Genomic DNA, 16,411 nt, shown 5'->3' with positions numbered 1-16,411 from the left:
ACAAATCAGCAATCAATTAATCATTAAATGGGTAAAAACCTGTAAATGACATGCTAAAATTTCACATTTTCATAAACACAAAAGGAAATTATATAAGAAATTATAAAATTATATAAAGATATTATAATTATAAGAATTATATTATAATTTCTATTATATAGAAATTATATAAAAGAAAACAAAGCCTACTTTTTAGACCATGGTGATATTAATTACATTTTCTCCCTATATGTTAATGTAATCTCATTGCGAATGTAAAAAAAAAAAAATAAGGACGTGGAAAATTTGCTTAATTGTCATAAAAATAGTCACCACCTTTTTAAAATGTGCTTTAAAATAGGCTTCGTTGTCTATTGTCTTTATGCTATATAATTCCTGCTTTTACCCTGTGCAGTCAGATCCATCAATATAATAAAAAACAACCATTACATGTGCAAACATACAATGAAATGAGGTCCATTATAGTGTAAACATGACTTAAACAGCGTGTTAATTCAAACAGAAGTAAAATATAGTGAGATATAATTGTATAACTTCCCAATAACATTAACATAACATCTGTGCTAATATTGCTGTAACATTTCAAGTATTTTAGGACCATATCCCTCCCTAATATAAACGATATTTCTTCTTGATTTTGTTCAGGTTGTTGTTATAGCTGCGTGACCTGTATAAACCGCATAATAAATCTCTCATTTGCAGTATTCAAAATATTTAAAACCGCAGTGATTTTAAAATAAAAAAATATAATGTTAAAACGCTCCACTGAAGACTTTGTTTTGTACATTTCTCGCTCTTGTCTTAAAAGGTTTAAACCCTTGAAAACGCAGTCAATAATGCCCCAGATAGAACAAGACAGAAAGCAATGACGAGGACAATGTAATTTCGCCAACCCTGAGGGAAAGAGAGGAAGAGATGGGGAGTTCAGTTCAATATAAAAGCAACAGACCGCAGGAGCAGAACTCGTACACCAAACACACAAAGTATTTACCTTCACTTCTTTAAACACTACAACACCCCACAGAGCAGCAATCAGTCCAGGAACCTGAAATGGAGCATTAAATATCAACGTTAACATTAAAATACAAATGTAAAAAGTACCAAAAGATCCTTCTGAGATCTGTCACTCACTGTGGTGATAATAGGGAAGCTCACTACAGCACTGAGGTAGTGGTTGGCCAGGAACCAGCAGCACGTGGCAACACCCCACATGATGCCAGAAAGGAATCCTACATGGAAAAAAACATCAGAGGTATGAGGAAGAAAGATGATAAACAATTCAAAATTAAGTGAAAATGAAACTGAAGTGATGGCGTTTACCTGGCAGGACTGCTTTTGGAAAAACTTGTGGTTTGTTTTTTTTGATGGCACAGTACAGGAGGAAATACACTGTACTAGTGAGGAAAATCCCACTATATTGTGCAAAGACATAATCCAGATCTACACAAACAAAATGCATTATAGTTCATATTTAAGAATTGTGCCAATGCATATCATGAGGTAATCTGGATTTACCAAACTGGCTAGCCCCACTGTATGTGCTATTTGGATCATCTGCATGATTTTTAATGTATAGAACTGGAACAAATGATGACCCGTACAGTACTCCAGCGACGACAGCAAGACACGTTCCACTGAAAGACATAACATTCAAAGCTCTTTTTATACAAACGTTTAAGAATGCATTATTCTTATTAGATGCAGTATAAGCATGCAGATACTCTAATAATTTAATAAGAATTGTATTGCGGTTGATACTATTAGTCCAAAAAGTACATTTACTTTTTTTTTTTGAATTTTTGATTCTGTACATCTAGATGCTGATGCTATATAATGTGAATTAAATTATTAATCCAATATGCAAGATAGAAGTGTGATGTTGTGTACATACACAATACGTTTGGTGAGTGGTCTTAATGCATCCACCCAGGAATCATCCGTTGACACCACAGTTTCTGAGTTCACAGCCTTCAGATTAAATTGATCAAATCATTTAACTGAATAATTTAAAAAAGCAATATTTAGAAATGTACGAAGCCTCTAAAGCAGGGATGGGCAACTTCGTTCCTGGAGGGCCACTGTCCTACAGAGTTTAGCTCCAACCCTAATCAAACACACCTGAACAAGCTAATCAAGGTCCTCAGGATTACTAGAAAATTACAGGCAGGTGATTCTTTCAGGGTTGGAGCTAAACTCTGTAGGACAGTGGCCCTCCAGGACCGAAGTTGCCCATCCCTGCTCTAAAGGGACAACATGGTGATGGAAAATATATGAAATGGGAAGGAGGGAGGGATTTTTTTTTTAACGCTTTTCTATTACCCCGAGAACAAAGAACGGTTTTACTAGCGAACGCAAAAAGGAATTAAAATTCTCTTGGGTTAATTTTCCCTGAGACACTTTGTGTTGATTTGCAAAAAGTTAGCGTTCTCCCGAGAAACTTTGCATTCGCTCGGAAAAAAACAGATTACAGGCAAATGCAAAGTTTCTCTGGGAAACGCAAACGTTTTCCTTCCATCTCATATTTTTGTCCACCACCATGTTCCCTTAGGGGCTTCGTAAAAATGTCACAATTTTCAATGTATGTCAACGTACATGGTCTATTAGTAAAGGGGTTTCTTCAGATGTTGATGACCTTTGAACATCAGTCTTCACGAAGAAAAAAACAATGGCACTGTAAACATACAAAATTTAAAGGATTAAAAAGGGGGAGGAAAAAAAAGAGAACAGACATTTTTTTAAATAATAAAACTTAAAAGTAACATCACAATTTGTTGCATACAAAAACGAAATAAATAATATGCATGCATCACATTTACCTAATTAAACAAAGACCTGCTCCACAGGAGTTCAGTACTGGTTTGGAAACAGTCTCAGCACCAATACCAAACCAGCCAAACCTAAAATCAGCAGCAAGAGTCAGTGTATGATAATGAAGAATATTAATAAAGTTCCTTATTTGGATTCTGAAAGCAGATTGTGCTTACCGTGAGCTGGCCCAACCCAAGAGCAAATTAAACGAAGCCCATATAAGAAGACCAAGCCCAAGCCCAATAGTCTTTACGATAGGAACTACAGTTATATTACCTATAGAAAACACACGTAAACATTGACACAAACATGTGACACAACTGAATCATCACTGGAAAACATAAATGAGAAAGTTTTTCAAATATGACAGTAAAACTTGTTGGTGTATGTAATCACACAATCTATATCTCAAGCAGTAATGATCAAATGCTAAATTATACGGGCATATTAAATAATTAGATGTTACCAGTAGCCCAGATGGCTCCTCCCACCATAACAAGAGGCCAAAATTTTGGACTGTTCAGAATGATGTTCACCACTAGGGAGACCGTCCATATAGCAGCACATAAAATCCACTGGAAAAACATACCTGCACATTAGGGTGAACAGAACATAAATGAAATATTATTGAGCACACTTTCTCTCCTCAGTGTGTTTTCAAAGCAGTATAGCCTATTATATTTTTTTATATTTATTTCAACAACAACAACAACAACAAAAAGTATTATATGTCCTCTATAGGGACATCGAGACCCAGTAATATTTATAGCTGCCAAATTTCCCATACTTTTTGATAATAATTGGTTCCATTTTCTTTTTTTAAATAGAAACCATATTAATTAGTTTGATGTGTTCTCAACTGTTGGGGTATATATATATATATATATATATATATATATATATATATATATATATATATATATATATTTCCATGAAATATTTGGCATTCTTATAAAACAAATTACTCTGTTACAACATTTTTTGCCTAGGACTCCCAGAGTCCCTAGAATCAACACTGAAAACTCTACTGAATTTGGCACAAGTCCTTCAGTTACTTAGCATTATTACCATACTTATCAAATCTTAACATTTCGATGGAAAAGAATAGACAATTTGGTCATTATTGATTCACCCTTATGTTGTGTTAAACCTGTATTATGAAAACTGACTGTATATGACTTTCCATCGAACACAAAAATGGATTGTTAGGGAATGACAGCCTCATTTACCATTCACTTTCATTGCATATTTTTTTGCCACACAATGAAAGTGAATGATGATCTTTTTTGTGCTCCACAGAACAAACAAACTCAGATAGGTTTGATACTGAGGGTGAGTAAAAGGAAATAGACTTTTAGATGTTGTCGAAACATTACTTGAATGTCATTTCTGTTGACATTTAGTAACGTTACCATAAATATTTACAGTGACATGAAGAAAAGTCAGTTGAGAATCACTGAGCAAACGCATCAACAGAAAGACAAAACACACAATATAGTGTCAAAAAATAAGAAAAGCTTGACTAACCATCACCCGTATCTATCTTTTTCACTGGTACGAAGTTGCTCCCGAAAAAGACGGCGGCCACGGCGCAGGATATGAATCCATAAGTCAGATCAGACGAGTTGGTGCTGTTGGTGCTGTTGGACTCTTGCTGAAGGTGCACGGACGCGTCTGACAGCCCCTCTATTGCATCACAGTTACATTACATTGTGTTTTACTCATTAAAGTTATCAGTTATTCAATGCAGAAATTACTTTTGTATTCTCTACCTGTGTCCAAGTGTTGCGCGGCGCCGGTGCAGAGCGCGCAGAAGAGCGAAATGATAAGCGCGGCCACGCGAGGATTCATGTTAGATTCACACGCAACAGCCTTCCAGCAACTGACAGATATTCATAAAACTACTTTCATGCGGAGATTACAGGAGGAATAATGTATTCCAAGCGAGAGCTGCTCAATGAATAAACGTGTGACTTCCGTGTCAGCTGACAGTCATGATCACATGATTGTAGACGCATCTTGGGCACGCGTGAATGCATAACACATATTTGAATATGATGATTACTGACATTTTCACTGTTAGTGGGTGGCGTTATTTGCTGACGGACGGTGGTTTGAAAAGGAGTGAAAAATAACTTATTTGTTTTTTAGTTTAACAACGGGTTTATTGCTACTGCCGATTGTACAGATACATTGTGTTTGAGATAACACTGGCCTATGTTTTTTTTAGATTAACTGGTTCATTGGTGCTATGAACAGATTTTAGAATGGGAACTGAATTATCGTTACAATTAAAAAACAAAACAAAAAAAACAACAACATCAGAAGCTCAAAACTATAACACTGTGTTGTACGTTACCAGATAGTTTTTTTCAGTATTGCAGGTGAGAAAATAATTCATGTTGTCCTTTTTCTGAGTTTCATACAATTTCTGATTGTAATATCATTAGGCTACTTCATTGAATTCTAAAGAAAACTGAGCTCATGAAATTTCGATTTTTCCTGGTAAATTGCCGTAAAATTGCTAGAGTGCCTTCTGTGTGAAGTGAACGCAAACACGTCCCGGGATTGATACAGGTGTTGTGCCGAATTTGACCCCCTGCCAAATTATTACCCCCCTCGTTGAAGTCAGTACCTGATTGCCTAATCCTAACCCCACCCCTAATCCTAACCCCACCCCTAATCCTAACCCCTCCCCCACACAACTAATCCTAAACCTACCAATAATACTAGGGGGGTAATAATTTGGCACAACACCTGTAAGGGGTGTGTCGCAGTGATGACGCGTTAGGGCTGTCAAAAAATAATTCGAATTTCGAATTTTCGTTGAATTAAAAAAAAAGAGAAGATAAAAACATTCGAATACAAAAACTGTGCATTCGAATTGTTGGTGTGTAAAGAGATGTGCGAGACATGATTATGACGTAACAGATCAGCTGGTTGTGGCGTTTAGTATAAGGGCCACAACCAGCTGATCTGTGTTAAGAGGTCCCGCAGTGCAGATGCAGGCAGGCTGCTGCGTGCAAGTAACATGTGCAGTGCACTCATGCCACGTAGTAACCTTCCCAATGCCCCAATAAGTTCACGTAGTCCCCCGTACCACAAGGGGGCGGTAAGGACTGTACTTGCAATGAGAATAGGTCGTTTCAGCATTTTCTGTTTGTTTGTTTGTTTGTTTGTTTGTTTGTTTGTTTTTACTGAGTGCAATCGAATCTGAATTGAAAATGTCAGATTCAGTGTGATTTTTGTTGTTCACACTGTCATCTCAGAAATAATCAGTGCTGAATGATCTGATTTGGATGTTTCACTTTTATAGTCTTTTATAGCTTTAAATCTGTTCATCATATAAAGTGATTGTATCTTTTCACAAGACTCAGATTAATTTTACAATGCCTTCATGACATTATTATGCATGCTACCTGGACTCTCAAGGGACAGAAACAGATTTCATTAAAATGTCTTAGTTGTTGTGAAGATTAACCAAAGTAAATGATGACAGAATTTTTGGGTTAAGAGACAGAGCTACAATATGTCATTTTTTTCACCGCTAGGGGTCGCTAACCTCTTACAATAACAAAGGCGTAGATTGATGATGCAGTGATAAGCGGAATCATGGAACTTGCCGTCATGTCGATGGATCTAATAATGTTTATGAATTAGTGAAAACATTAATGTTTTTTAACATGACTGTGGTATGAAGCATGGCGCGATTGCTAATGAGAGACAGATATCAGCACCACACGCGAGTCCCGCGGATATAAAGGAATGAGGACATTTAATTCTACCAAACTACCTGCAAATGCTGAATTAATATTCATACAGGTCAGTTTATTTGATGAGTTTATCTGTCAAATAAAGTATATGCAAGAGCGGCATCTCTGTCAAGTCGAAGTTTGCTGCGAAGCTCTCAGCATCTCGAAACGCCACGCCGATATTGATACTCGTTTTAGTTCTCCCTTTGTCCCAAAGTGTGCTTGCCATGGTCCATAATGTTTGAACGAAACAACAACAGCGTGAGCGAGTGTGCCGCTAAACATTACGCAGTTGTCGCATCTGTCGCCATGGTTACTATGATAGTACAGGTGGAAACCAGGGATAACGCAGATATTATTGACAGGTAAGTGACGGGCACTATTTAAAATTGTGAATTTCTCTGAATTTACAAATTCTTGGAAACATTTGGGTACAATGTAAGTACAATTGAATATTTCGATACAAACAATGTAAGTACAATTGAATATTTCGATACAAAATTCTTCCATATTGTATCTTTAATTTAGGCTTTTGTTTACATCTAAACAATGATCAACACACATTTGTGTTTTGAAGATACCAAAGTCTTATGAGTTTTGAACAACATGAGGGTGAGTAAATAATACTGGATTTTTCACTTAGTGCCTTTAGTGGGTGCCTATCACTTTAATGATTCTTTAAACTTTTTTTTTAAATACCACACATAGGCTTAATGTCTCAACTATCATACAGATATCACTGAAATGGGTGTCCTGAGAAATCAGGCTAATTAAACAGCAAAAAAAAAAAAAAAAAAAAAACGAAACAATGTTAGGATGATGTTTTGTCAGAAATCACATTGTTTTCGTTAAAGTTTAAGTTTAAGTGACGTTTGATAGGCTAAACACCGCTCAATGTTTTACATCAAAAGTAAAAAATATTCTACAATTCATTATATGTTTTTAAAATATTATTTTAGAATTTTTCCATTAAACTTCATTTGAAAGTGGTCAAACTACAAACACAAATCACAGATAATCTTGGTCACAAACAACTCCCAACATAAGAATGAATAAGTGCCTCAGTGGCCTAATATTGATTGTTTGATGGGCCATGGGAACATCTGGATCCCAGTGCAGCTATTACAGTTAATAATGTCAGTTATTCTTTATTAGGCATTTGGATGTTATATGGATACTAAATGAGAGATGAAATCGACGATTCTTATTTTTAATGGAATATTGCAGTATTTATTATAAATGAATTTTCTGTGCACATTATTGTTTTAAAATCCACGTGTTCCCATAATCTATAATCAAAATAACTTCACTGATGACTTGTTTACTGGCACAAGGATGGGACAACCTGTCACTCACATGAGATCACAGCAATAGGAAACAACAACGATCCAATCAATTCCTGATTAACAAAATCAAGTCCCATCCCATTTTTGTTTTGTTTCAGAAGCAGTTTCACTCGGATGCACGTCACAATAGGGAAGAAAATATTACAACTAAATCTATTCATCCTAAGGAGAGAATAATATAAGCAATACAAAATTATAGAACTGTTCATAGAAATATTGAAGTAGAAATTAGGATGTGTAGGTGAGACACTTTAAGACAACAGAAAGAAACAATAAATACATAGATATAAATAGAACTAACATGCATTGATACTACTAAAATGCACTATATTTTGTAATGCATCAACATTTATAAGTCAAGCGCTCAGAAAAAAAGTTCTAGATTTCAAAGGTGAAGAGGAATTCATCTGTTGTGATGCTCACCATTGATTTTGTGCCTCTTAATGTTTGTGCCATGACACACAACTGACTCATTGATTGCAGATTTCTGAAGGGAACATAGATTTTACTTTGGGTGCACATCTAGTGACTATTATGTTTGTAGGTTCAGTGCCTTGAACCTTTATGCATGGATAAACTGGTGGCAAGTGAGTGAGACAGTTACATGCACTATTTTTTGTCAATCTGGATGAATCTAATTCGATTTCAGATTCTAAAAGTTCTGTTTATATTAACCATTTTACATAACCAACTTTGGTTATTCAATTCACATATTTGTTTATGTGTGTAACATGTATTCCGAACAAAACTTCTACATCATCGGATGCAAAATTCACTTTTATATGGTGTTTGCATATAAATGTGTCTTTGCAGTGTGTGAACACAACCACCATACAATGAAAAAATTCCATTCACTCCTTTCTTTTTAATCCTCAAAAAGCCTAAACACTCTCAATAATCAAGCCGTTTGGATTTTCACAGCAATATGATGTCATATTGCTCATGCTCCGCCCACGACCGATGAGGACTGTCCCGTATTAGCATATTTCCGCCCTCAGCCATTTGTATATTGTCTGCCAAGGTAGCACTTTGGCTACGTTTACACGTGGCCGGCTATTTTCATAAACGGACATTTCACCCCTCTCCGTTTTCAAAAATAACATCGTGCACACCTGTCAGTTTTCAGAAAAGTCTTAGTTTACACAAACCCGTGTATATGCCGTCAAGAGCAGTGTAACGAGAAGCTCAAGCCCACGTTAGCCAATCAGAATCCCAGGGTCGCTGTGAACAGAGCTGTTTTTGAGGAGGTAAAAAGGATGTTGTTTTACACAACCTTTGAGGAATTTTAACCAAAAGTATGTTACAAACTTTACATAAAGACCCTAAAGAATCATACCAACTTGTGGAAAATGGGCATCCAATGACCCCTTTAAGCATATGCGCAGAACCACAACGATAATCGCTGGAGCAACCATATGTTTTGGTAGCTAACATTGTACTAAAATAGTCTAATTTCAGGGTTTGTTGATGGGACCAGGGCCCCTAGTGGTGTTAAAGAATCTGGGGCCCCATCTCTTGCCATATGTGCAGAGCGGCCCAGGGGCTCTAGTATTCAGATCCTTTGGAAGACTAGGACTTCAAAGACTTTGGAGGCCCTTGATAGTCTGAGGCCCCAAGGCACTGGCCTGGTCCATAATCCTGGATAGTGTTATTGTTGATGAGCATAGCTAAACTGTGATGTATTACCAAGCTGGCTAGGAAGATGGGGAGCTGTCTTGGCTTAGCTGAGCTGAAGGTCATGTTCATTCATTCAAGATCGTTGCAGCCCCTGTGGAATTGTCAGGCTGGAATGAGAGCAGAGCTGTGTATCAGTGCAGCAGAGGTATGAAAACCAATGTGCCTGGATGTAAGGTCCCAGCTATGTTGTACATATTGAGAAGAGGACTGGACCCAGCACTGAACCCAGGGGTACCCCTATTAAATACAATATGCTTAATAACAAAACAGTGTGCTTAGATGCATCGAGTGCAATGAATACATGTTAAAATGTGCAATCATGCACGCAACCATGATTACAAACGGATACCTAAATGTACTAATACTTGATACCTAAATTGATTTGATGCTAAATGTTAATTGGCTGCAACAGACTCAACTTTGTTTGGCAACAGGAGATTACTGATTTCTTATTGGCTGAGAAAGGTAATATGGAACTAGGCACAGCAAGAGGAAACTCAACTGCCGAGCTGCAGATGCTGTGCCAGTCTGTTTGCCTGGGAGCCTTGGCTGAAAAGAGAATGTGTGTGTGTGTGTGTGTGTGTGTGTGCCAGAACAATCACATGGCATCACCTTAACATCAGGCAGTAGCCATTGGTCTTTCACTAAGAAATCAATAAGAACGCACACATATACATTTTGGCAATTTTCCTCCCCCCAAAGGATAGTCAGGTAATCAAAAACAAGAATCAATATTCAAATACTATAGCTTGTTTATGAGTACATAGAAGCACAACACTAATGTGTCCCCAGTAAACACTGAACAAGGCCACATCTGTTCCTGTGCTACTGAGCTGCTCAAAGCACATTAGCTTGAACAAATCAACAAACCCTTTTCATTAGATCAGAGCAGGGTCTAGATTTATTTTTTTGCCACATCTGCCAATGGTATGTAAATTGAGAATAACATTAATTTTCATTATAGGCCATGAAAATTTATTTTAAACTATTCAAAATACATTTTGTCCTAATGGAATTATTTAGTTGGCTATTGAGTTGCAGCAGGCGCCGCCTTTCTGTGAAGCCGCACCTGTCACAAAATCATGACGACATATTTTGTTGCTCATAACTTAATGTTAGGAATATTTTAAATGTTACCACATGTTCTGTAAGAAAAGAAAGAAAGAGGAATCCTAGATTCCTAAAAGGTTTTCATCTTCTGTGTTAATTTTGGACCCAGGATGTGAAATTATGTGTGAACAGCTGACATGCTTGTCAACCCCCTCCTTTCTCATTTCCATGAAACAGAGTAAAACAGAATATCAGAGGATTCTCAGTCTCTGTTTATTCCAAAAGATTCCAAAAAATAAAGCAATCAGTCCACATTCCATTTAGAAAAATGTCCTCCATTTCATCCCATGACAGACTTTCCAACTGAAATGATGCTAGTGATGATGAGTCCATTTGTGTGACTGTATGAGAGAGCTTGGTACTTCGCTCATAGGTTCCCAAGCGTACTCCCAAAATGCACAATATGAGCAATCCTCTTTGTGTGCGTGAATTTGTGTATCATCCAAGATTTTAAGTTATACACATGAATGGTTTCTATTTACATGTACAGTACATATACATATAAAACTAATGAACAAGATTTCAGTTCCACACAGCATGGCATAGAAAAGGGTGATTGGCTTATACTTTATCAATATAATTATCAATATAACTATCTGTAATCCTCTCCATCTCTTAGTCTTCAAGTCATAACTGGACTACGGAAATTAAATACCTAGGTTAACTAATATCAGTGATATACTTAATCATTGCTTTTATAAAAACAAACATAACTAAAGGTTGTCATGCTTTTCACAGTTAAAACTGCATATTGTAGTGCACCTTATTAAAATACAACGCATTTGATATGAAAAACAAAACAAAACAAAAAAAGCCAGTGACATAAATAACAAACCCTTGGGTAAAGGGTGCTAATTTTCAGTCTTTACATTTCCCCATAAAGAGACAATATTAATAAATGCATCTGAAATGCCTTGACATATTTTGGCCCACTGCAATATTTGGCATTTTGGGATATTGTAATATATTATGAAGTTCATATATTATTCATATGCAGATCCATCTTAATATAACAATTTCAATATATAATCTAAATGGTGAAATGCAGAAGGTAAAATATTATTTAAAGATTTTCTTCTTTTTTTTAATTAAAAGACAATTATAAAACTACTGCTTGCATCGTCCATAGGCAAGAAAAACGGATCCGAACACAGTGATCCAAAAAATAAACATCACAAGAAATCAAACCAGTGAGGAGGAGAAACAAAACTACTCAAATCATTTTGTTTTTTCTTTAAGTCAAGCATTTGCATGGTAACATTAACATCTAATAAACAAAAGTGTACTTATATACATAATTTATTATACATATCTCATATAATAAGAAATGATTCTTCAAACATTTTTAATATATCATGTAGATTGAGTAAACAAAATCACATTTGATGCAGATGTTTCGTGTGCTTGAGTTCTTAAGAATCAGAGATTCCAAAAACATGTTGCTATGGAAACAGGTGTCGAGCTTTTCCCATTGGAATTATTTTCCATGTGTAATGTTCCTTAGTGCAGCATTGCAATGTTATCACTTACAATGTGAAAAACGTAGATGAAAAATGAAGTGTGTTTGTGTGAGTGAACATATGAGCAAAATGAGGTCATATTTTATGCGCGTATGCAAGTGTGTGACAAAACGAGAACTTGGAAAAGCAGTTATGTAAAATGTACACAACAAGAAACTTTATAGAAGTGTGGCTACAGAAGGTTTGTGAAGTTGTCTGCATATGTACACACAGCAATGAGCCTGTATACCTTTTTTATGTGTCTTGTCAGCATGTTTTTGCAAATGTTAGTTGTACACATGACCGTTGATCAAAATATGACTCCACTGAACAGTAAACATATGTGTTAAAGTGTTACTATGCATGTATGGATCTGACATCATGTGTGTGATTCATTGTATATGAAATAATTAACTATTATCACATACATATATATATGTATATATATATATATATATATATATATATATATATATATATATATATATATAGTGTTTATGTGTGTAAGAATATGTACACGTGTGTTTGATTTGTATGAAAGTGGGGGTACAGCATGCTTGCACCAGTGTGTGTGTGTGTGTGTGTGTGTGTGTGTGTGTGTGTGTGTGTGTGTGTGTGTGTGTGTGTGTGTATGTAAGGCACTCAGGACATCTCGCTCACACTCAGAGGCATTGCCATGCCAGGTCTCAGGTACGGCACAGCATGGACGGCTTTAGAGAAGTCTGGAGTCAGCACTCGCCCATTCTCCCCTGTACTGCCCGTTATAGACAACCTGGCCTTACTGCGCATAGCATCTGTGAACGTCATCTGTTACCAAACACACACCCACACAAACGGAATATATAAATACACAGATTCACACCCAAATGCACACACATGAGAGAGAAAGAAAACAAATAAACATTCATTAACGTTATACAGTGCATCTTATATGAAATACAGATTTTTATTTGATATTTTATATAAACTGTAGATGTTTATGAGGAGCAGATGGGGTGGAGAATGACTGACAGCTAATGGGTCTCGCACTAAGATGACGGAGCATTATATCAAAAGCAAGCGGTGCAGCCAATTCACAAACAACCACAAGCGTCAATGATGATAAACAAACGGAAAATGATGTCACTCCAGCTGAGCTAATATATATATTATATATATATATATATATATATTTTTCCCATCTATGAATTCTCCATCTTTTGATTCCTTCAATCCATTTTACCCTCCCTCTGTTTATCCCTTGTCCACCTTTACAATATTTCTTTAATCGATATTTCTTTAACCATATCAAAAATGTGCTGTCAAACAATTGCTTGTGTGATACTGTTTTTTAAAGAGGTCATATCATGAATCTAATTTTCCTTTATCTTTTGATATACTCTACTGTTTAATAGTTTGGTGTGAGTAAGATTTTTGTTTCAAAGAAATCAATACTTTTATTCAGAAAGGATGCATTAAACTGATCTAAAGTGACAGTAAAGACGAGCAGCACAACTGTTTTCAACATCGATAATAATAAGAAATGTTTCTTTAGCGCCAAATCAGCATATTCAAATAATTTCTGAAGGATCATGTGTCACAGAAAACTAATGGCTGCTGAAAATTCAGCTTTGCCATCCCAGTAATTTGCCATCATAAATTACATTTTAAAATATATTAAAATGAAAACAATTGTTTCACAATATTATGTATTTTTTTGTAAGTAAATGCTGCCTCAATAAGCAAAATAAAGAAATAATAATAAAAAAATCTTACCGACCACAAACTTTTTAATGGTAGTGTAGTTTGATATACTATGTGATGTTTCAAAACAGAAAACTCCCTCCCTATTCCAACAAGACCATCTACTGAAAGTAAGATGCAAAAATCCTTTCCAAAATAGTATTTCTGATGTAAACTAAATGTATAAATTAAGACATGACTGCCCATATTTACACTTCAGAGATGCCTGTGCTTTGAAACTTGATCTGCATGTTGCAGTGAAGTAATAAAGAGGAGGAAGTAGAATTATGCTATTATGCCAATTAACTGATGATACTTCCAAAGGATCCCAGTGTTGGGAAAGAGTGATACATCGCATCTGGTCGGCATGTCGCATACGGTGTAGTTGCTAAAGTTCAAATTTTTTAACGCATCCAAAGCTCAAATCGGATCTCAAAATTCCACAATCGCAGATGGTCGGCACCCCACGAAGCCCCTGTGCGACTCCCCATAGCAAATGATGACTCCTGGTCCATCGGCTATCGTTTGTCATGTGCAGTGGAAAGGCGGCTTAAGGCTCAAAGCAAAGAGGAAAACTTACATACAACTAAATTACTGCCTAAAATTCAGTCTTTCCAGTGGACCTCAGGGAAAACAAAGAAATTGGGATATGAAAACTATGATATGACCCCTTTAAATCATTGACAAATGCGTGCCAGTGTGATGCCTAGAGATTCGTGTAGTGGCGATGAAGCGCTAGGCATACGATAAAAAAATGACAAAAAAAAAAAACAGTGAACAAACGACAAAAATATAACCTCTGCCATTCCTACCCCACTAGATCTTAACACTCTCCAGCCCATAAACGTTGTACCCTTCCTTATAAGTAGCAAAATTCTGAGAATTCTGCGAGGAAGAGGAGGGATTTAGAGCCTGAGTCTTGGCAACCTTCATGCGTTTGGCCTCCGCGCGAGACTTGTAGCAGAACTCCACCAGAGCGACCAGCATGGCCAACCCGAGGCCGCCCACCAGGATGTAGAAGACGCCCGCAACGTTACTCAGGCTGAGGGCGCTTGTCTTCTCCTGCAAGGGGTGAAGGACAAAGGTCAAAAATAAGGGAGAGAAAGGATGACAGTATGTCAATACTACTGATTATCACTGTATATTTAATGACTTTTAATTTTATGACACATTATAAATTTAAAGTTAACTGCTCTAAATAGACTACAAAAACAATACAATATTAAATGTGTATATGAGTGTCTAACAGTAAATCACATAGAATACACAGACGGCTACAAAAGTACAACAGGACAGTGCGGTGCAGTGTGTGCACATAAAGAAGGAAAAAAGACGCCACCTACAGAATTGCAATTAAAGACAGCTGAAGTAAAAGGCAAATATACAAACAACATTTACAGCATTGGTGAGGGAGAAGGAGAGACCGCATGGGAAAGAGAAAGAGAGATAGGAGGGAGAAAGAAAGAGTGTAAGAAACAAAAAATAAAAAGTAACAGGACAAGTTGTCAATAAAGCACACAGAAATACAAAGGAGCACAAGGAAATTCTGAGCCTATACAGGTATGAGTTTAGTGTTTGTGTGTGGGGGGAATGTGGATCAAGTACACACAATAGTGCATATAAAATATGACTTTGCTATGTGTCTCTTGCATGCATTACTGTGTTTATATCACCCTGCTTGTATAGGCATCATTGATTGTATACACAGGTCAGGCTCTGATTCATGCGGTGGTAAATCTGTGTGGGGGACTTGCTTTGACACACACACACACACACACACACACACACACACACACACACACACACACACACACACACACACACACACACACACACACACACTACCATAGGCTGTAATTATTTTTTGTACAAGCTTCCTTTCGTATCGCTCTCATACTCTTTTCCTCTCGAATACACAAAGACCCACACACTCAGTCTGTTGATGCTTGGATTTGGATCACCCAAACTGAGACAGTGTTTTCACAAGTTTTCATGCACACACGCATACACATTCTAGCCCTGCCAGACACACACACACACACACACACACACACACACACACACACACACACACACGCTCCCTGCATTGACTGACCTTACTTCCAGAGTCCTTGGCTCCACATTCTCCCTTATCGTACCACCATTTGTTTTTCAGCTTGTCTAAGATGCCTTGCTCACTGAGTTTCAATACTGCAAGGTTTACTGGCGTTCTTCGCGTATGGGAAATAACATAAATAACATTATCAATGTTATTTTATGTTATTGTCAGTAACATTTGCACTCGCTAACAGCGCTGGTAATGATTCAGCCCTGAGCGTGGTGGCGATCGGCAGTCTGCGCTCCATTTGGCAGTCGGCAAACGCGGCTTTGCCGTGCCAGATGTGCACAGACTCATCGCCTTAAGCAGGAAGCAGAAACAGCGCCCGTCAACAAGCCTTTTACCTCTAGGAATGTGTTTTTTTTTTTTTTGGTAGTTTAGATTTTATTTTAGTGTAGA

At 36.8% G+C, this 16,411-nt stretch overlaps 2 protein-coding genes across 5 annotated transcripts in view; both read right to left on the bottom strand.

Moving 5' to 3' along the window:
* Positions 1–226: 226 nt before the first annotated feature.
* tmem144a (transmembrane protein 144a) lies at positions 227–4,809 on the bottom strand. The gene is made up of 12 exons (XM_079856194.1): positions 4,581–4,809; positions 4,336–4,494; positions 3,275–3,397; positions 2,985–3,084; positions 2,817–2,897; positions 2,593–2,671; positions 1,892–1,968; positions 1,516–1,634; positions 1,321–1,440; positions 1,132–1,229; positions 992–1,045; positions 227–894 (listed from the first exon to the last, which is right to left on the bottom strand). The coding sequence occupies exons 1-12, from the start codon at positions 4,657–4,659 to the stop codon at positions 811–813; spliced, it is 1,173 nt and encodes a 390-aa protein (XP_079712320.1). The 5' UTR covers positions 4,660–4,809; the 3' UTR covers positions 227–810.
* Positions 4,810–12,689: 7,880 nt separating this feature from the next.
* The window catches only part of gria2a (glutamate receptor, ionotropic, AMPA 2a), a 36,892-nt gene continuing 33,170 nt past the window's right edge, over positions 12,690–16,411 (bottom strand). Inside the window, exons 14-16 of one of the 4 annotated variants that reach the window (XM_079849713.1) lie at positions 16,010–16,124; positions 14,842–14,976; positions 12,690–12,999 (exon numbers count right to left, since the gene is read on the bottom strand). In XM_079849713.1, coding sequence (XP_079705839.1) covers positions 12,835–12,999; positions 14,842–14,976; positions 16,010–16,124 — 415 coding nt within the window. In that variant the 3' untranslated portion in view covers positions 12,690–12,834. Of the gene's footprint in view, positions 13,000–14,726; positions 14,977–16,009; positions 16,125–16,411 lie in introns of all 4 variants that reach the window. The other 3 variants (XM_079849715.1, XM_079849712.1, XM_079849714.1) reach the window with 3 other exon arrangements.

Source organism: Squalius cephalus (assembly GCF_949319135.1).
Source record: "Squalius cephalus genome assembly, chromosome: 2".
Classification (NCBI taxonomy): domain Eukaryota; kingdom Metazoa; phylum Chordata; class Actinopteri; order Cypriniformes; family Leuciscidae; genus Squalius; species Squalius cephalus.
This window is presented reverse-complemented; position numbering and strand designations above follow the sequence as displayed.